Source organism: Ailuropoda melanoleuca, chromosome 13 (genome assembly GCF_002007445.2).
Source record: "Ailuropoda melanoleuca isolate Jingjing chromosome 13, ASM200744v2, whole genome shotgun sequence".
Lineage (NCBI taxonomy): Eukaryota > Metazoa > Chordata > Mammalia > Carnivora > Ursidae > Ailuropoda > Ailuropoda melanoleuca.
In genome coordinates this window covers 59695431-59714090 of record NC_048230.1, presented here as the reverse complement: position 1 = coordinate 59714090, position 18660 = coordinate 59695431, and the positions used below count along the sequence as shown (strand labels likewise).

General features: G+C 57.9%; 2 protein-coding genes across 5 annotated transcripts in view; one reads left to right on the top strand and one right to left on the bottom strand.

The window, feature by feature from the left end:
* The first annotated feature begins 587 nt into the window (after positions 1 to 587).
* Positions 588 to 14619, top strand: PCIF1 (PDX1 C-terminal inhibiting factor 1). Of its 2 annotated transcripts, none has more exons than XM_019808822.2 (17): positions 588 to 994; positions 3237 to 3512; positions 4775 to 4917; positions 5007 to 5131; positions 6232 to 6369; positions 6564 to 6694; positions 6826 to 6980; positions 7595 to 7742; positions 7842 to 7925; positions 8171 to 8270; positions 9307 to 9469; positions 10141 to 10313; positions 10457 to 10543; positions 10629 to 10813; positions 11506 to 11599; positions 11699 to 11874; positions 11980 to 14619. In XM_019808822.2, the coding sequence occupies exons 2-17, from the start codon at positions 3448 to 3450 to the stop codon at positions 12206 to 12208; spliced, it is 2196 nt and encodes a 731-aa protein (XP_019664381.1). In that variant the 5' UTR covers positions 588 to 994; positions 3237 to 3447; the 3' UTR covers positions 12209 to 14619. The 2 variants fall into 2 exon arrangements, with proteins under 2 accessions (XP_019664381.1, XP_002928101.1); XM_002928055.4 differs by having other exon boundaries at positions 3237 to 3410; positions 11980 to 12208.
* ZNF335 (zinc finger protein 335) overlaps positions 12381 to 18660 on the bottom strand; it is a 20682-nt gene continuing 14402 nt past the window's right edge. For all 3 annotated transcript variants that reach the window (XM_011235859.3, XM_019808820.2, XM_019808821.2), the window contains 11 exons: positions 17307 to 17566; positions 16312 to 16423; positions 15850 to 16227; positions 14918 to 15060; positions 14675 to 14829; positions 14485 to 14588; positions 14328 to 14405; positions 14048 to 14131; positions 13899 to 13964; positions 13732 to 13813; positions 12381 to 13645 (listed from right to left, as the gene is read on the bottom strand). In XM_011235859.3, the coding sequence (XP_011234161.1) occupies positions 13518 to 13645; positions 13732 to 13813; positions 13899 to 13964; positions 14048 to 14131; positions 14328 to 14405; positions 14485 to 14588; positions 14675 to 14829; positions 14918 to 15060; positions 15850 to 16227; positions 16312 to 16423; positions 17307 to 17566 (1590 nt within the window). In that variant the 3' untranslated portion in view covers positions 12381 to 13517. The remainder of the gene's footprint in view (positions 13646 to 13731; positions 13814 to 13898; positions 13965 to 14047; positions 14132 to 14327; positions 14406 to 14484; positions 14589 to 14674; positions 14830 to 14917; positions 15061 to 15849; positions 16228 to 16311; positions 16424 to 17306; positions 17567 to 18660) is intronic.

The window sequence follows — 18660 nt, the reverse complement described above, 5'->3', positions numbered from 1 at the left end:
AAGCTACTGTGGAGTCCAAAGGTTTCCTAAGGCGGCACGAGGGAGGTGGAGCTAGCGAGCCGGCCCGCCCCCACCCAAGAAGCAGGCGGGGAGCCGGCAGTGGGGTACCTAGCAACGGCATCTCCTGCTGGGGCTAACTTTTGTTGCCGGTCTGAGCGCTCAGTGGGGCTTAGCACCGCAACTAGTAGCCATAGGTATGTCAGTGCTGGGAGAGCCCCTCTGATGCATTTAGTTAATTTCCTAAATTTGCCAAAGCCCTTTTTTATGTCTCCCACGGCTGTTTTTGAGTTTCTTCTACTCTCTTGAGCACTTGTAACTTACGTAGCCTCACAGTGGGGGAAGGTTCGATTTGCATGCACCCTGGACATGGAAAATGGCCGGAAAACATTCCTGACAGAGGCCCAGAGAGGGCAAGCGACTGGACGTTTAAGTGGCAGAGCCCCGCCGGAGCTAGGACCCAGGTCCCTGCTACGCCCAGAGCAGCGTCACCACAACTCCGCCCCCGGGTCGGCGCCTTTGCCGAGCGCCCGTAGGTTCCCAGCCCGCCCCGCGCCCCCCGGTGCGCACTCTCAGTCCGGCCCAGGCGGTGCACCTCCCACCCAGGTTCTCCAGCCCCGGCAGCTGTGCTCGCGGGGGGGAAACTGAGGCAGGGAGCGTGCTTGTGAGCTCGTTCCTTCCTTAGTCCACACCCCCACAAACTGCGAAGCTCCCGTGCCCTCCTGAGACCCGCAAGGAGCAACAGAGAAGCACGGGAGGAAGGGGAGGGGGCCGAAAGCAAGCAGGGTCTGTAGAGTCGGCCTGTCCTGCCACACTCAAGATGGCGGCTCGGCAGCGGCGAGGTCCCTCAGAGGCGGTACCAGCGCATGCGCAGCGCGGAGTCCCGGCCCGGGACACAAGATGGCGGCAGCGGCGCTGGGGAGGGCGAGGCGGAGGCGGCAAAACAGGAGGTCTAGCAGAACGTGTAGCCGCGTCCCCTCGAGTCCGCTCCGGGCAGGTAAGAGCCCCAGGAAGCCATGGTCCCGCCGCGAGCCGCTCCGGGGTCCGGGGATCCGAAGCCGGGCAGCGCTGCCCCTCCGGCGCTTTCCGCTCGGGGCCACCGCTTGCCCTGTCTCTGCCGCCGCCGCCATCTTAGGCCCGCGGGTGGGTGGCCGGGCCGGTGGCTTGGGTGAGGGAGGTGGGCCCGGAGAGCGCGGGCGGAGCGGCCTCTGGGGCCCCTCCGCTGCTGCCGCCGCCACCGCCTTTGTGTCGGGCTCCGACTCTGAGTCGCCTCAGCCCGGGGGCGGGAGCGCGCGGTGGGGCGGGGGGCGGAGCCCGGGAGATGGGCCGGCGCGCGCGCGCCAAACAGCCCGCCCCCGCTGGGGTTGGGGGGAGGGGAAGGTGTGCGCGCGCTCGGGTGGGGGGAGCCCCCTCCTTGAGCGGCCCCCGCGCCTGCGCATTTTGCAAGCCCTTTGACTCCGCCCTCCTGATTCAGAGGTTCCTGATTGGTGCGTTACTGAGATGGTCCCGCCCCATCTTTCTCCAATCTCGTAACCGGGTTCTTTTCCTTCTGGTGGGTTCCTCGGGTTGCGCAGATACAGTTGTTTATTAAGCTGGTCCGCGCTGTCAGACTGCGGTATGCGTGGGGGCCGGGGAGCCTTTGGATAAATAAAAACACTATCTTAATAATAGAGTTATTTCTTACTTAAAGTGTACAATACGCTAGGCTCTACGTATAGAGACCTCAGAGGTCGAATGATTCCTGTTTGTAAGTCGGAAAGCGGCTGAAGGACCTGGACCTCGGGTCTGCCCAAACCCAGGGCGGGTTCTTCGGCCGCCGACCTGCTGCTTCCAATTCAACTGGGAAATTAAAAAAACTCTTTTGATCGTAAAAAATTGGTAAAGGTTTGAAGCGGTGTTAAAGTTGTTATCCCGTTTCCCAGTCCCACCTTTTGGGATGCGTTTAAAAAGTACAAATTGTTGTGTATTTCCCCTCCCCATTCCTGACTCCTAGGACGTGAAGTGAGGGCCAGGAATCTGAATTATTTGACAAGCCCTCGTGATGCGCAGTCGGCTTTGAAAACACTGCACTGTCCCCATTTGGCCTCTAAGCTGTGCTGTTCTTGCTCCCTCTGCGTAGTTCAGCTACGTGGTGCATCAGTGTCACACGATATTTGTTGGGGAAACTGTCAATAAAGATGAACGTGCTGTGTTACATAATGCATTGCATGTATGATTATTGTGGTTTTAAAAGATTGATTCAAGGAAGTGTGTTTTTCGCTCACTGTGGGTGGCTTGGGAGCGTGCCCTGGAGCTGTGATATGTACGGTTGGCCCTTGAACAACACAGCGGTTAGGGGCACCGATCCCGGCACAATTGGAAATCCCAGTAGAACTTTCAACTCCCCACAACTTTACTAATAGCCTGCTGTTGACCGGAAGCCTTACTGGTAACATAGTGGATGAACATGGGTTTCGTATATTATGTGTATTATACAGTGTATTGTTACAATAAAGTCACAAAGGGAAAAGAAAATGTTACTAAGGAAATCATAAGCAAGTGTAAATACGTTTATAATAGCACATTGGATTGAAAAAACTGCCTGTAAGTGGACCCACGCGGGTCAGACCTGTGTTGTTCAAGGGCCAAATGGTATGTTCACTCTTCTCTTGTCTTAGGGCTATTTTGGTTGATAGAAGCAGCTACTCAATTTGTGGGGTCCAGTGCGCAAAATGAAAACACGGGCCCCCTTATTAAAAATGTATTAAAAACTTCGAGACAGGGGCGCCTGGGTGGCACAGCGGTTGAGCTTCTGCCTTCGGCTCGGGGCGTGATCCTGGCGTTATGGGATCGAGCCCCACATCAGGGTCCTCTGCTGTGAGCCTGCTTCTTCCTCTCCCACTCCCCCTGCTTGTGTTCCCTCTCTCGCTGGCTGTCTCTATCTCTGTCAAATAAATAAATAAAAAAGAAAAAAAAAAAAACTTCGAGACAGCAACTGTAGAGCATGAAACCAGGCTTAGGCCCCTCCTCAACATGGGGCCCGTGTGACCGCAAGCTGCAAGTCCGTGAAGGTGAACCTTTTGGTTTGCAAAGTTTGAGAAGTATCATTTTCGTCCCTTAAATCCCCAGGTCTCCCACAGTGTCCCCCGCCCTGTCCTGGGGGCTCCCGACTTGCTCTGTGTCGCTGCCATCTTGCTGTTGTCCCTGCACTGCAGCATTTCACAGGTCCGTGACTCTTTCTTCTTCTGTTTGCTCTGCAGTTGCTGATGCAAGGAATTCCCTGGGCCCCCGTCCACTCCACTGCTGACCAGCCCACCCACCTGTGCTGAGCCTTCCTGCAGGCCTCCCCCCTGCTGCTGTGGGACCCTGTGACGTGGGGGTCCATCCGGTCGGAGAAGAAAACCCTCTCATGCTAGCGTTGCAGACCCCAGAGGGTGAGAAAAAGAGGGACCTTTTTCAGGCTTGAGACGTATGGGCTCAGCCCCAAGGCACCGGGAATCCCTCCTCCCCAGAGAATCAAGCTTTTTCTCCCCTCGGTTAGTGGTTCCGAACCTTTCTGTTATAACGGCCCCCTTTGGTTGTATGTATGTCCTCTTGCTCTGTGCATTTTTTACTACCAAACTGTACCAACAAAGTAACCGTTCACTTTTCCCTTTCCAAATTAATGAAGACATCTATGACTGAGTGTACAAATAAAATTAATGTCCCAGTGATTCCTATGATGTTGTCAACAGCCAATCAGAACTTCTGATCATCATGAGATAATCAGTGTGACCACAATGAGTTGATAAAATTTCAGCAAGCAAAGATAACTGATGTTTCAACATGCCTTTGTGCTCTTTTTGTGGGTAAATGATTTCTTTGGGTGCTGTGACATATTGAGAACAACTTTGGGATCACCCGTCCAATCTCAGTTGGGCCCCTAGGAGTGAACAGCCAGGTCGGGAATCACTGGCCATCGAGGCTTGTGCTGGATGTGTTTTGGGTGCGGGTCATGGGGAATACAAATCTGAAGGAGCTGACCTGCTTCCTGGTACTTAAAGTTCATTTTCACCTGAGGATTAGGAAGGACTGAATTAGATATTTCTTCTCAGTCCCTCTGGTTTCTTTAGCAACAAATTGTTTCCTGTCCTGAAGCACAGAATGAGGCAGCCACTTAGATGCCATGTCCCCTCCGGGCCGCACTCTGCTCCAGTTAGGTTTCATTGGATAGGGACAGGAAAGAGGAGGATTTACTGTTCTTTTTTGTGGGAATAGCTTCTCAAGGGCAGACCCTATTCTGTCTTCTCTGCCACTCCGTGCTTTGTAAATATTTGCAGATTGAATAGAGTTCCTATTGGGTCCAGGTACCCTGCTGAGCACTGGAGAGATGAACTGGACTTAGTTCTTCTGACCATCTGATGGGTAGACAAACCCAGCTGATAGGACTGAGTGCCACAGTGGAGGTTTTCTTGGCCCTGCGGAGGGGCTCTGACCACCTCCCTTGGGGGTGGGGGTGGAGTCCAGGAACGCTTCCTGGAGCGTGTCAATGTCCTGACAAGTGAGGCCGAGAATTGGGGAGAGTATGTCGGGCAGAAGGAACAACAGGAGTGCACCCATTTTACAGTAGAGGGAACTGCAACTTAGATCCCAGGGTTCCTCTGGTACCACACTGGCCCTCCAGGGACAGGACTAGATTGATTTCTTCATGTCTCCAAGTGGTCAATGGAGCCCTCAGTGGATTGTAATTGGTGGGTGAGGGGTGGAGCTGACCTCCATGCCCTGCTGGCCTGACACCCTTCGGTCCTCTGTGTGGCAGGTCCGGTGTGGGTGCTGAGATGGCCAATGAGAATCACGGCAGTCCCCGGGAGGAAGCGTCCCTGCTGAGTCACTCCCCGGGCACCTCCAACCAGAGCCAGCCCTGTTCTCCAAAGCCCATCCGCCTGGTGCAGGACCTCCCAGGTACTGGCGAGGGGCAGGGTAGGGTGGCGGGTAGGAAGGATGCCTCAGGAGCAGCCCTGACCCCAGCTGGGTTCCGTGCTTGTTTGCAGAGGAGCTGGTGCATGCGGGCTGGGAGAAGTGCTGGAGCCGGAGGGAGAACCGTCCCTACTACTTCAACCGATTCACCAACCAGTCCCTGTGGGAGATGCCCGTGCTGGGCCAGCATGACGTGATCGTGAGTGCCAGCCCAGGGCAGGGCTCCAGAGCAGCTTCTAGCATCTGGGCCTTCCCCAAATCTATCTTGAGCAGCTATTATGCGCCTAACTCCGTCTCGGGACCTGGGGATACAATGACACGCACGTGGAACCTACACTCGAATAGGGGAGATTGACACATAAAGAGATGATTGTAATTGTGATACTGAACTTGAACTCCTTGTTGGGTACTGTGCCTGTGGTGCAGTTGTGAGCAACTGGTCCTGCCCTTGTACTCTCGGGGGGGCCCGCGGTGCACTGAGGAGCCCGCAGGATTGCAGTGTGGCACGTGCATGAAGACTAGTGTTAGGCTACACCAGGGACCCTGGTCCGCTCGCGGGGAGGGAACAGGGAATGCTTCTCCTTGAATTAGCATTTAAGGTGACAAAGTTAGTGAAGTGAAAGTTGTCAGAGGGGAGAAGCAGTTTCTAGGAACGGAAATGTCCATGTGAGGGCTGCCGTCTGGCAGGAACGGGCATTTCGATCCTTATCAGGTGGGGTGACTTTCCTCACTGGGCATAATCAAGCCAATTGACACCCCCATTTTGCGGATGAAGACACTGAGGGTCAGAGATGGGAAAGGACTGGCCTATGACCTCGAGCCAGTAAGCGGCAGAGCTGAACTCGAACCCAATGTGATTTAAGGGCCACCCTGCCTACCATCCCTCATTCTCGGGGTCACCAAAGGAATTTCATCCACAGGGCTTGAGTTTTTTCCTTTATTCCTCTCATTCTCGTGTTTAAGGAGGAGAAATTAACATGTACAGAGGGTTCCTCTCATGCCAGATGTCCTATTAAACTGGTCGTATTCATGGACTCATTGAATCATCTTCCCAACAGGAGGTTGGGTCTGTTTAGCCATTTTGAAGGCGAGGAAATTAGGAAGGGACGGTGCTCTCCCAAGGTCACACGGTTGCAAGAGGCAGGCAGGAGTGGAGCCCAACGTTCTTTCTGCATCCCAGCCCCCTTTGCTCTTTTCGGAGCAGTAGGAGCAGGGGGCAGGAGGGCATCAGGATTTTATATTACTGGGACTCCTAAGCCACTGCCCCCCATTGCAACTCTGCTGGTCTCCCTCCACCAGTCGGACCCTTTGGGGCTGAATGCGACCCCACTGCCCCAAGACTCAAGCTTGGTGGAAACCCCCCCGGCCGAGAACAAGCCCCGAAAGCGGCAGCTCTCGGAAGAGCAGCCAAGCGGCAATGGCGTGAAGAAGCCCAAGGTGAGTGTCTGCGGGCTGTGAGGACGTGGCTGGTAAGCGGCTGCCCCAGGTGGGCAGCCAGCAGGTTCCCAGCAAGGGCTGGGCAGTGGCAGCTTGGTCAGGAGAGGGCCTGGGGCACAGCTCTCCAGCTGCGCTGGTGCAGTAGCCGTAGGCCAGCTCTCCTGACCCTGGTGCCTTTTGCTTTTTTGCTCTAGATTGAAATCCCCATGACACCCACAGGCCCATCGGTGCCTAGCTCCCCCAGTATCCCAGGAACCCCAACGCTGAAGATGTGGGGGACATCCCCTGAAGATAAACAGCAGGCAGCTCTCCTCCGACCCACCGAGTGAGTCCCCCGCTGATTGGCTTTGGGCCATCCATCCTCGATGCCGCCCGGGACCGTGGGGTGCGGTGGCAGGCCGGGCACCCCTCCTCCCTTTCCTCTACTTTCCTCTTTGCTCCTTTTTGTGCCCCAAGGGTGTACTGGGATCTGGACATCCAGACCAATGCTGTCATCAAGCACCGGGGCCCTTCAGAGGTGCTGCCCCCGCACCCCGAGGTGGAGCTGCTTCGCTCCCAGCTCATCCTCAAGCTCCGGCAGCACTACCGGGAGCTGTGCCAACAGCGAGAGGGTAACTGCCTCCGGGGCCTTGGGACCCTTGTTTCCATCCCCCCTCCCCCCAGCCAGGAGCTGGGCTTGAGCGCCTGGGCGGGGGAATGGCGCAGTGGAGCCTAGCGGTTGAGAGCGTGGGCTGTGCAGGGGGCAGGCCTGCTGGACCCGAGCTTCACTAACTGCTCACAGAAAGGCTGGCATCAGTAACCGCAGAAGCCATCATTCACACTTCCAGGATGCTTACTGTCTGTCAGGTACGCGTGAGGCCTTTTTGTGTGTCTCTAAGCGGGCAGAGAAACACAAGTACCTGTACCTCGCGGCATTGCTGCTCCGAGGAGGAAGTGGAGTGGGAAGTCCTCAGGAGGCTGCGGCTTTTGTTCCTTAGCAAAGAAGCCTGCTGAACTTTGCTAAAATGTAGTGTTTCTCTTTTCCCCTAAGTAACATTTACTAACACTCTGTAGAAAGCTCGAGATTCTCAGAGTCTACCTGGGGAGATGCTGCCTAGGGGAGGCGCTCCTGACAGAGCGGGCTGTGCCATTTACAGCGGCCCGCCTGATGCCTGCACACCTCCCATGTGCCGGGCCTGCAGGGAGGCGGCTGAGCCAGACCTTCACCGGCTTGTCTGTCCTGCAGGCATCGAGCCCCCTCGAGAATCTTTCAACCGCTGGATGCTGGAGCGCAAGGTCGTGGATAAAGGCTCTGACCCCCTGTTGCCGAGCAACTGTGAACCAGTCGTGTCACCTTCCATGTTTCGTGAAATCATGAATGACATTCCCATCAGGTACAGGCCCACAGCTGGGGCCAACCCCGGTGGGGGGTGCTGGGCGTGTGTGGCCAGTCCTCTGTAGAAGGCCTCACATCCGCCTGCTCCCTGTCCCAGGTTATCTCGAATCAAGTTCCGGGAGGAAGCCAAGCGCCTGCTCTTTAAATACGCAGAAGCTGCGAGGCGGCTCATTGAATCCAGGTCTGCTCTCTCCTGCCCGCCATAGGCTGGGTGGGTGATCAGGATGGGGAGGTCCCGGGTTCTCTGGCCCATCTCATGGGGCTCGGTCATGGCTCTTGGTGGCAGGAGGAGGGTCGGCTCCCAAAGGCAGCCCAAGGGCTGCGAGGGAGGCCTTGATGGCCAAATATCAGTGCAGGTGGGGTAGGGGGAGCAAGTGTGGGGCAGATAACCGACCGCTGGCTCCATTATGCGCCCTCAACCGGCAGGAGTGCGTCCCCCGACAGCAGGAAGGTGGTCAAATGGAATGTGGAGGACACCTTCAGCTGGCTGCGGAAGGACCACTCGGCCTCCAAGGAGGACTACATGGTGAGTGCCCCGGGTGAGGAGGCCGGCGGAAATGCTCTATGGCTCCTTCCTCCAGCTGCCTGCCTAGGCCGCCCGTTGTGCTGTTCAGCAGACCTCTGATGCTCATCGGTCCCCCAACTCCCGCCTGTAGAGAGGTTTGTCCAGGCTCCTGGCTCCGTCCTAAAGACAGTCTCCGTTAAGGTTCTTAATGGAATCCTGTGCTCGGCCACACACCTTAAGTAACTGCCTTTTCAACGTAATGGATGTCAGACATCTCCCTTGAATAGACTTTTGGACACAAACTGCCTTTGCTCGGGTGTGTGCGCTCAGCACAGTGAAGAGCAGGCCCCGGATTTGGTGCCCTGCGTTGCTGTGTCCACAGCGATTGTGTTTTCTGGCCCAGACCCGCCACTTCTGTGACTCCCCACCAGCACTAGCAATGGGCTTTCTTTTCAGGACCATTTTTCACAAGAGACAAGGTTTCGCAGTTCACGATAGTAACTGTACTTGACACGTAGAGTGACAAAGGTAGGTGTACTCACTAGCCAGAGTGACTCATTTTCACTCATCACTTTTACACGTGTGATTGAGCAAAACGACAAATGCCTAGTTAAAGCCTCGTCAGTTGCTAAAAGCTCAGATTTCAAATCTGCAGTGACCAAGGACCCCATTTTGTAATGGTCTCTTCCCCCGGTAGATGGCAGATGCTTTATAAGCGGGGACTGTGCCTGGTTTGTCTGTGTCCCCGGCAGTTATGGGATCTGGTGCAGTGTAAGCCCCACTGTAGGTGCTGGCATTTATTGGACACTTGCTTTATGCCAGGGGCCTGGTTAAGCCCTTAATGGGAATGATCCCATTTGATACTCAAACTGCCTTATGCGGTGAGTATTTTGTGTTCCCTTAACAGTTGAGGAATAAGATTCAGAGATGCCAAGGGACTGGTCCAAGGGACACAGCTAGTTGAGTAGCAGAGCTGGTTTCAAAACGAGGACTGCTGGCACCCACCAGCCCTCCCCCACCAGCCCCCTAGAGCCCTGATCAGGAGTGTCTCCTCCAGGACCGCCTGGAGCACCTGCGGAGGCAGTGCGGCCCCCACGTGTCAGCCGCAGCTAAGGACTCCGTGGAGGGCATCTGCAGTAAGATCTACCACATCTCCCTGGAGTATGTCAAGCGGATCCGGGAGAAGCACCTTGCCATCCTCAAGGAAAACAACATCCCAGGTAGGGAGCCAGTGGTGAGGCCGTCAACTCTGTTTCCTAGGCCCTGACTGAAGGGACAGGCGAGGCTGAGCCTCCAGGCCACAGGCTGGTTTGGGGAAGCCCATTTCCCCCAGTAGCGTCTGGGGCAGGACCTGCTGTCCTTGGGCTCAGGGGTTTCAGCCCTCCTGTAGGAACTGGAGAAGGGCTGGGGAAAGGGGGAGCCAGAAGGTGGTGAAGACAGGCTGGGGGTAGGCAGTGAGGTGGACTTGTGTTTACATCTCTCTGCCAGCCCCAGGCTCCCCACACCACGGTCTAGTGCCTGGCCACAGGCCCCTATGTGAACTCGGGGGTAACTCAGAGTGCTTGGCCCAGAAAGCTCCCTAAGTAAGGTATCGTAATCCCTAGGAGAGCAATGTAGTTCTCCTACTCCTGTCTGGCAAACTGGGGGCCTGTGTCAGTACAGAGCACGTTGACCCAAGCCACCAGCTCTTGCCTCTGCCAACTGCTTGGCTGTTAACGTTGTTACCAAACCGTCGGAGCTGCCTTCTGCTCTTCTGCGGGACGAGACTTACCTCCCCTGGTTACTGGGACACGCGTGGGACGCACCCAGCATGCAGTAGGCACTGAGGCTGTCGGGGTGAGAATTAGCAGAGCTGGGGCAGGCAGCCCCTCACTGCTCTCCCTGCCCGCAGAGGAGGTGGAGGCCCCAGAAGTGGAGCCCCGCCTGGTGTACTGTTACCCAGTGCGGCTGGCCGTGTCTGCACCCCCTATGCCCAGCGTGGAGATGCATATGGAGAATAATGTGGTCTGCATCCGGTATAAGGGAGAGATGGTCAAGGTCAGCCGCAACTACTTCAGCAAGCTGGTAAGAGCTGGGGCAAAGGGGAGGCAGGTCCCCAGAGGGGAGGAGGGAGGGCTGACTCCTTCTGGAGCCAGGGTCCTCAGCGGGAGGCCAGTGATGAGGGAGGGAGGGAGCGCTGTTGAAGGCCATTGCTCTCTGTCCCACAGTGGCTGCTTTACCGCTACAGCTGCATTGACGACTCTGCCTTTGAGAGGTTCCTGCCCCGAGTCTGGTGTCTCCTCCGACGGTACCAGGTACAGGCCTGGGGCAGCAGGGGAGGGCTCCTCCAGAGGGCGGGGGAGGGCTGAGCCCCCGAGGCTGACGGTGGCCACTGTGCAGATGATGTTTGGCGTGGGCCTCTACGAGGGGACAGGCCTGCAGGGATCGCTGCCCGTGCACGTCTTTGAGGCCCTCCACCGGCTCTTCGGCGTCAGCTTTGAGTGCTTCGCCTCGCCCCTCAACTGCTACTTCCGTCAGTACTGCTCTGCCTTCCCGGACACAGACGGCTACTTCGGCTCTCGCGGGTGAGAGCCGGGGGCTGCTGGGGCCCTTCTGCCCGGGCCCGGGAAGGGCTCCTCTATAGCAGAGATCCCACCTGGGCTGGCTACTTCCTAATGCTTCAGGGTTTGGGAATAGGGCAGTGTTGGATGTAGTCCTGCCGTCATGCCTTGCTAGCTGTGTGACCTTTGACTGGTCGCTATACTTCCAGGAGCCTTTGATAGCCCCTAACCCTGCCTGTGGGTTTCTCAGTGAATTAGCCCAGGTCGGGGTAGGAGCACATGGTCCAGGCACTGAGGGCACGGGAAGTGGTAATTTAGATGTCCGAGACCTTACAGACTAACGCGCGAGAGTGGAGAGTGAGCACGGGTGAAAGGAGGAGATGCAGCTTCCAGTTGGAAGACAGGCCTGGGCCAAAAAGAGGGAAGGCTCAGCAGCCGGGGAACTCCTGGCTGGGGCTTGGCCGTGCTGGCCGCGGAGTCCCAACTGCGTTTGAGCCCCAGCCCTTCCACTAAGTGGCTTGGTGGCCAAGTCACTGAGCCTCTCCATCCTCAGCCTTCAGTGGAGTTGGCCACACCTCGTCCCAGGATGAATGAAGGGTGAATGTTGGCCTATGGCCTGACTAGGGCCCATCCCTTCAACAGCTTGGGGGCAGCACCCCTTTGTGGTGGAGGGCCTGGGTCCTGGTAGGACTTAAAATGCTCACCTCTGTCCCCAGGCCCTGCCTGGATTTCTCCCCGCTGAGTGGTTCCTTTGAGGCCAACCCTCCGTTCTGCGAGGAGCTCATGGATGCCATGGTCTCTCACTTCGAGGTGGGTGTGCTGCTGCGAGTGGGGGGTGGGGGTGGCAAGCAAGATTGCCAGCCACCTGGAGGGCAGCCTTTGATGTCCACCCCGTGCCCCCTCCCATAGAAACTGCTCGAGAGCTCACCAGAGCCCCTGTCCTTCATCGTGTTCATCCCCGAGTGGCGAGAACCCCCCACGCCGGCGCTCACCCGCATGGAGCAGAGCCGCTTCAAACGCCACCAGCTGGTCCTGCCTGCCTTCGAACACGAGTACCGCAGTGGCTCCCAGCATGTCTGCAAGAAGTGGGTGCCCGGGGAGGGCAGGGGGGCGGGGGTGGTGGAGGAGGAGGAGGGCCAGGCTGATCACGCCAGGCCAAGCCCCACCCTGAACTGCTCCTTCGTCCACAGGGAAGAAATGCACTACAAGGCCGTCCACAACACGGCCGTGCTCTTCCTACAGAACGACCCTGGCTTTGCCAAGTGGGGGCCGACGCCTGAGCGGCTGCAGGAGCTGAGTACAGCCTACCGGCAGTCAGGCCGCAGCCATGGCTCCGGCTCCTCCTCCTCTTCCTCCGAGAACAAGGACCGGGACTCGGGCCGAGAACAGGGCCCTAGCCGCGAGCCTCACCCCACTTAACACATCCCGCGGGGAGGAGGAGCCCCAGGGTGCTGGTATGGACTGCTGGGACTCAGGCCTCTTGGGGCTGAGCAGACCCCAGGACCCTCCCCCTGAGGTGGCAGCAGGACTCAGGCTGCCAGTGTCATAGGAAGATTATGGCTCTGCCAGGGCTCCCCCTCCCTGCCCGATCCCCCAACTCCTCACCTCAAACTCACTCCAACTCCCGTGTAAATAGGTCCTGTCCCTTCCCTTCCTCCCCCCAATCCCTACCATCTTATCGCCATCTTGTTTCATTTGTAAAAGGAAATACAGAAACCCCCCTAAGAATGTGTGAGGGTCTTGAGGGCAGAGAAGGCGAGAACCTGGAGCTAGTCCTGGAACCACATCCTCTGTATCCAGGCTCACCTTCTTATGACCCCCTGGGGCCTTCACACTCCAGCCCAGGGCTCCAGTGTCTAACTTCTTGCCCTGCTGGCCCCATAACTGGGTCTCTGGTGGCCTCTGCCTGTGTCTAGCCAGTCTGGAGTCCAGAGTCCTGCGTCTTATCTGCAGGCCCCAGACTCCCACAGCCAGGCCAGTACTCCTACCTCCAGGGGGCAGAGGACTGGGGGCTGTGCCCAGGCAGAGAGCTAGACTCCTGCTTGACCTGGAGCGGCCACAGGGAGGGGGCAGACAGCTAGGATTCACAGTCTGGGGTCAGTAGGAAGAGCAGCTCTAAGCCACCATGGGTTTTGGGGTATGGTCTCCATGCCAATAGGCTGCTGACAGTGCGACCCTCTGAGGACCTCTAGGCATGGAACAGATGTTCTTCTGGGGCCCAGGAGAGGGGGAGGAAGTCTGAAGGTGCTCAAGGGGGTTCTTACCAGCTCAGCCATCTCTCCCAGTATCAGGCCTCTGCCCTACGGGCCTGCCCTGCCCCACACTTAGGCAGGGCGGGCCACACTGTGGGGCTAGGCAGCTCTCATGAGCTGTAACAGGCTCTTCCTTCCTTCCATTTCCCAAGTCCTTGCGGACAAAAGTAAGATGGTCAGGACTGGACTCTGGTCCCTTTATTGAGACTGAGGGGCCAGTGGGTCCATCCAAACAAAAATAAATTTCTCTCCCCAAAGCCTGCCTGCAGGCTAGGGCACCCAGCATGTCCTGGCTGGGGCCCACGGTTGTCCCCTAAACCCAGCAGCACAGGTCCGGCTCTCTTAGAGTGACAGGATACCGGCTGCTCAGTGTCTGGAGACCCTAGGTGGAACAGGGAGGTGAGTCCCAGTGGGTCCTCCCCCACCCCCGCACGGCTGGCCCCCCATATCCACGGTCTGTGTTGGGCCCGCGGGGCTCAGTCATCGGTCAGGGTGATGACGTCGTACTCGATGCCCTGGTGCTGCAGCTGTTGGATGTGTTCAGGCACCGCCTCTTCTGCGCCGAAGAGGCCCTGGGCTTGGGCCATGGCGGCATCGGCCACCGCTGCCAGGGGAGGGGAGAGGACGGTGAGCCTGAGGCCCCAGAAGCTAGGCCTGGGTCCCCATGGTCGTCAGGCTCCCACCCCATACCTGTGACGGCTGAGTGTGCAGCAGCCTCCAGTTGGGCCTGTGTGACCAGCTGCTGGCCTGGGGACACAGGCACATACTGGATCTAGAGTGGAGAAACCAATGAGATATGGCCTTGGAGGAGCTCTGCCTGTGCCCCAGCTCCATCTGCTCCCCGCCAAAGGCCCTACCTGGGACTCCTGAAGGAAAGGGGCCCCTTGTTCGTACTGGATGTGTGTGATCTGGCCTTCCTGTACCTGGAGGGAGGAAGGCGACATGATGAGCGAGGAGGCTATACGGTCCTCACCTCACTCCCCACCCCTGCCCAGGCCTGACCTACCTGGATATGATGGCCCTCTGGAACCACCACATATTCCTGGGGGAGCAGGTGCTGGACCCCATCCTGGGAGATGATGTACTGTACCTGGAGAAGGGTGGAGCAGAGGCAGGTGCTGAGGCCAGGAGCTCAGCGAGGAAGACCGAGCAGGGGGCCAGGGACACCCACCTTTGACGGCAGCTGCAAGCACGGACCCGGGGAGAGGTGGTTTGGAAAGTGCGGTTCCTCCCCGAAGCGGGGCCTAGGCAGGTGGAGGGAGGGCAGTGCTGGCCGAGGTGCTCACCTGGTTGTCGGAGGTCACCAGATGCTGTACTGTCTGGCCGTCCGCAGTGGTGATCTCTTGGATATAGGTGGCTTCTTCCTGCCAGGACCAAGCCAGCTCTAGCCTCACTTCTGTGTGCTCCCACCCCAGCCTGTGACCTCCCAGCCCAGGAGCTCACCTGATTGGTCACTGTCTGCTCTTGGGCCACAATAATGTGTTCCTGGCCCAGGGCCTGCTGCAGCCGCTCTGGGCCCAGGACCCCATGGCTGGACTGGAGTGCAGCTGGGCAGAGAGGGGAGGGTGCTCACACAGGGACTTGGGACTGACACGCCCTGGCCCCCCGCCCTGGTCCCCCAGGCGCAGCTCACTGTGCAGTGTGGCCAGCGTCTCGTCGTCACTGTTCAGGATGATGGTCTGAGTGGGGGTCCGGGCTGGGGTCCGGGCGGTCGGTGTCCCTGTCTTTCTCCCATCAGGACTGTGCAGCCGCTGGATGTGGAACTTGAGATGCCCGTTCCGGTTGAAACTGAAGGGGGGGGTGGGGGGGGAGAAGGCTCAGGGGCGGCCTCACCACGCATGCCCTGCAGCCCCCACCCGCCCAGCCTCAGCCTCACCGCTGCCCGCAGAGGTGGCACGCAAAGGGCTTCTCGTTGGTGTGGGTCAGCATGTGCCGTCGCAGGTCCTTCTTGTTCTTGGAGGCAAAGCTACACTGGCTGCATTGGTGGGGCCGCAGGCTCGAGTGCTGCGCCATGTGGGCCTGGAGAAGGGGCAGAGTCGGGGCGCTGCCTGGGGGACCACACACAGCACCTCACGGACAGAGCTGGCAGGGCACGTCCTCAGGTGGAGAGGAGCCACGTAAAGTATAAAGCAGACCAAGACCTGGTGCTGCTGTGTGTGGAGACAGGAACAAGTCCCAGGCCCCATTGTTAGGTCACTTAGAGAATCCTGTCCCTGCTCCCAGACTCGGTTTACCCTGGTGTAAATGCAAGATACAGGTTCAGATGAGGGAACCTCCGAAGGGCTCTTCTAGCCCCGACGTTCTAGGGTTTGGGCCCTGCTCCCCTCACTGAGCTGCTGTGAGGATTCAGTGCACAGTGGCATCTGGAAATGGTAATCCTTGGGGGAAGGACTCCCGCCCAGAACCTGGCCCTCCTCACCTTCTCCACACTGTCTCCACCAGCTTCCCCGTACCCTGCGCCCTCCCTATCTCAGACAACTTGCATTTCCCTAAGCACGCCTCCTGCCACCGCACCTGCGCCTCTGCCCCTCCAGGCCCAGGGCGGCCAGCACCCCAAGTCCACACGACCCGTTCCCTGTCTGCTCTGCCATCTGCACTATGTTCACCCCAGGACACCACTGGGCATGAGTCACCCTGCCCGTCTGGATGGGTTCCCCACCAGACTGAGCTCCCTGAATGCTGAGACCTCGCGGAGTCCTCTCTGACCCTAGAAGGGGGAGAGAGTCTGGCTCAGGCTGTTGAGTTAAGGTCTGTTACACAAACAAGTGGCCAAATGAGTGCCAGGGGAGGCACAGGGGCAGCACCTACCCGGACCTCGGGCCACTGGCGGGCACTGAAGGGGCAGTCAGGGCACTTGAAGGCACTAGGCCCGGCGTGGGCCCGTTTGTGACTCTCCATTTCGGCTCGGCCGGGGAAGGCCTCAGCACAGATCTTGCAGGAAAACTTCTTGGATGACGCTGTGGCTGCGGACGACGGCGGCGATGGCGGTACTCCCAGGCTCAGGGATTTGCTGGCCGCAGGAGGTGGGGAGGCAGAGCCCTGGGGGTCTCCCACCCGGTGCGTCCTGGCTGGAGATGGGGGCTCAGGGCCATCTCTGGGCAGCCCCCCACACTGTAGCAGGGGCCACTTGGCCCCAGAGGCCAGGGAATCCGGACTTGGGAAGGAGATGGAGCCATCCGCAGTCAGCTGTAGAGATGGGGGAGCATGAGGTACTGAGGAGGACGGGGGAAGGCCGAAAAATGGGGGAGGGGTTGGTACCCCAAGCCTCACCTCGATGTGGTGCAGCTGGGTCCCATCCGCTGCCATGATGTAGTGGGTGCCGGCTTCTTTCAAGGCATCGCTCACAACCACAGCCTGGGCTGCCTCCCCTGGGGGCTCCTCGCTGTGGACACCAGAGAGGGGAGGAGTGAGTTCTAGGAGGGGATGGGAGGCCCCAGGAGTCCCCTTCCCCAAGAAAGTCATCAACTGAGGGGTGACTGCCACCACAGGTGGACTCCCTGGTTTGAATTCTGGCTCTGCCCTTTTCCAGCTGAACCTCACGGTCTCTTCCATAAATGGTGACTGCAGGTCCAATGTACGGTCCTGCTCAACAGTAGTCCCCCAGCGACCTTGAAGGGCGGGCCAGGGCAGCAGTGAGGCGGAGAGCCCCAGGGCTCCAGCCCAGGACCGGCAAGTACTCCGGGACCAAGAACGGACGGCACACGTGGAGACTGGGCTGCCCGCTGGCCGCCCAGGGATCCGGATTCCCATCCTAGCCGTGTACTGTGGCACTTCGGTGCTTGGATGAAGGGCTTTCTCAGACCACCCAGGAGTTCCGTGAGCGTACAAATATTTCTACCCCAAACTTGCTCAGTGTAGAGGAAGCCAAGGGCAGCTGCCAGGCCTCCATGCCAGCAAGGAGCCTGAGCTTGCCATGAAGCTCAGAACTGGACAACCTCTCAGGGATCACCCAGAACAAAGAGCACGTGACTTCAGAACCAAAGGGTCAACTCCTCACTTACTGCTTGTCTGACTTTAGGCAAGTCACTCAATGTCCCTGGCTTACTTCCTTGCTTGTAAAACGAGAGAGACATGGATCTCATGAGAATGGGTTAGGTGAGTTCCTGAACGTCCCTGAGAAAGATATGACTCCTATGGCTAATTACGTTACATGTATTAGGATTTTTGCCTCCTGCCAACTAGGCTCGGGTGGGCAGGCCCTTATCTGAGGCCTCCCGGCATACCTATCAGTGACCAAAGGGGGCCTCGCGGGCAGCAGGTCTCACCTGTAAGGTGTGCCAGGAACTGATGTCCCCTCTTCCATGGGGGGTGCCGTGATGACGCTGTAGCCAGTCCCACCAAATGGCCCAGGTGCCAAGGTGATCTGCTGCAGGTCAGGGGCGCCCAGCTGGCTCTCTGCGGCCACACTGGCCCCTGGCTCTGCCATGTGGAGGGTTACCACTTGCGGAGTGGCACCTGCTGGGGAAGGCTGCCCCCCAGGGGACGCTAACTCTGCTTCCACGTCCTCTGACTTCACCACGGCCACCTGTAATGGACCCGGTGGGCATCAGGAGCAGGATCTGGGGCCGAGGGGCTGGTGTTCAGGGCCCTTTACCTCAGGGCCTCAAAGCTTGGCCCCACTCGGGCGACCCAGTGCTGCCGCCACTCATTTGTGCAACCCCCAGTGTGTGTGCTTTCTAAAGCACGCTCTGGCTCTCCCAGCCCCACCCAGCAACTGGAAATAAACTTAACAAGACCAGGGTGGCACGATACTGCCCCCCAGGGGCTGCTGGGCAATGTCTGGAGACAGCCACTGGTCATCATGCTTGGAGGGGGGGGGTGGTACTGGCCCCTTGGGGTTATCTGTCAGGGATAAGGCTAACCGCCCCACAGTGAAGAGCACAGCTCCCACAACGAAGAAGGCCAAGACTAAGAAATCCTACGGGAAAGGGACAAGTGGCAAACCATGTAAGAAAAAAAGAGCTTGACTTCACGTCTTACTCCAAAGTCTGCTTCAAATGGGTTAAAGACTGAAACATAATAATAAAAAAACTAAAAATATGAGGGGCGCCTGGGTGGCACAGCGGTTAAGCGTCTGCCTTCGGCTCAGGGCGTGATCCCGGCGTTGTGGGATTGAGTCCCACATCAGGCTCTTCCACTATGAGCCTGCTTCTTCCTCTCCCACTCCCCCTGCTTGTGTTCCCTCTCTCGCTGGCTGTCTCTATCTCTGTCAAATAAATAAATAAAATCTTAAAAAAAAAAAAAAACTAAAAATATGAAAAGAAAATGTAGGTAAGTAATTTTTACGATCTGGGGTGGGAAGATTTTTTTCTAATCAGCAAAACAAACTATAAACTGAAATCAGAAAACAAAGGAATGAGGTATTTAAACATTTCGTACGAGAGAGAAAAGGGGAGTCTCCTTCATCTTACAAAGAGTGTCTGCGAAGTGATAATAAAAAGACCAACAGGGGCCCCTGCATGGTGCAGCTGGTTAAGCGGCCGACACTTGGTTTCAGCTTGGATTGTGATCTTGGGGTCATGGGACTGGACCCCAGGTCGGGCTCCACACTCAGTGGGGAGTCTGCTAAGGTTTCTCTCTCCCTCTCCCTCTGCAGCACCCCCCCCCCCCCCCCCCCCC

What these genes read in the sequence shown, in the direction of transcription:
- PCIF1 (XM_019808822.2), top strand. Translation starts at nt 3,448, where the DNA reads ATGGGCTCAGCCCCAAGGCACCGGGAATCCCTCCTCCCCAGAGAATCA. An exon ending in ATGAATGACATTCCCATCAG is followed by an intron (nt 7,743 to 7,841) that starts GTACAGGCCCAC and finishes TCCCTGTCCCAG; the next exon opens with GTTATCTCGAATCAAGTTCC. An exon ending in GTCTCCTCCGACGGTACCAG is followed by an intron (nt 10,544 to 10,628) that starts GTACAGGCCTGG and finishes GCCACTGTGCAG; the next exon opens with ATGATGTTTGGCGTGGGCCT.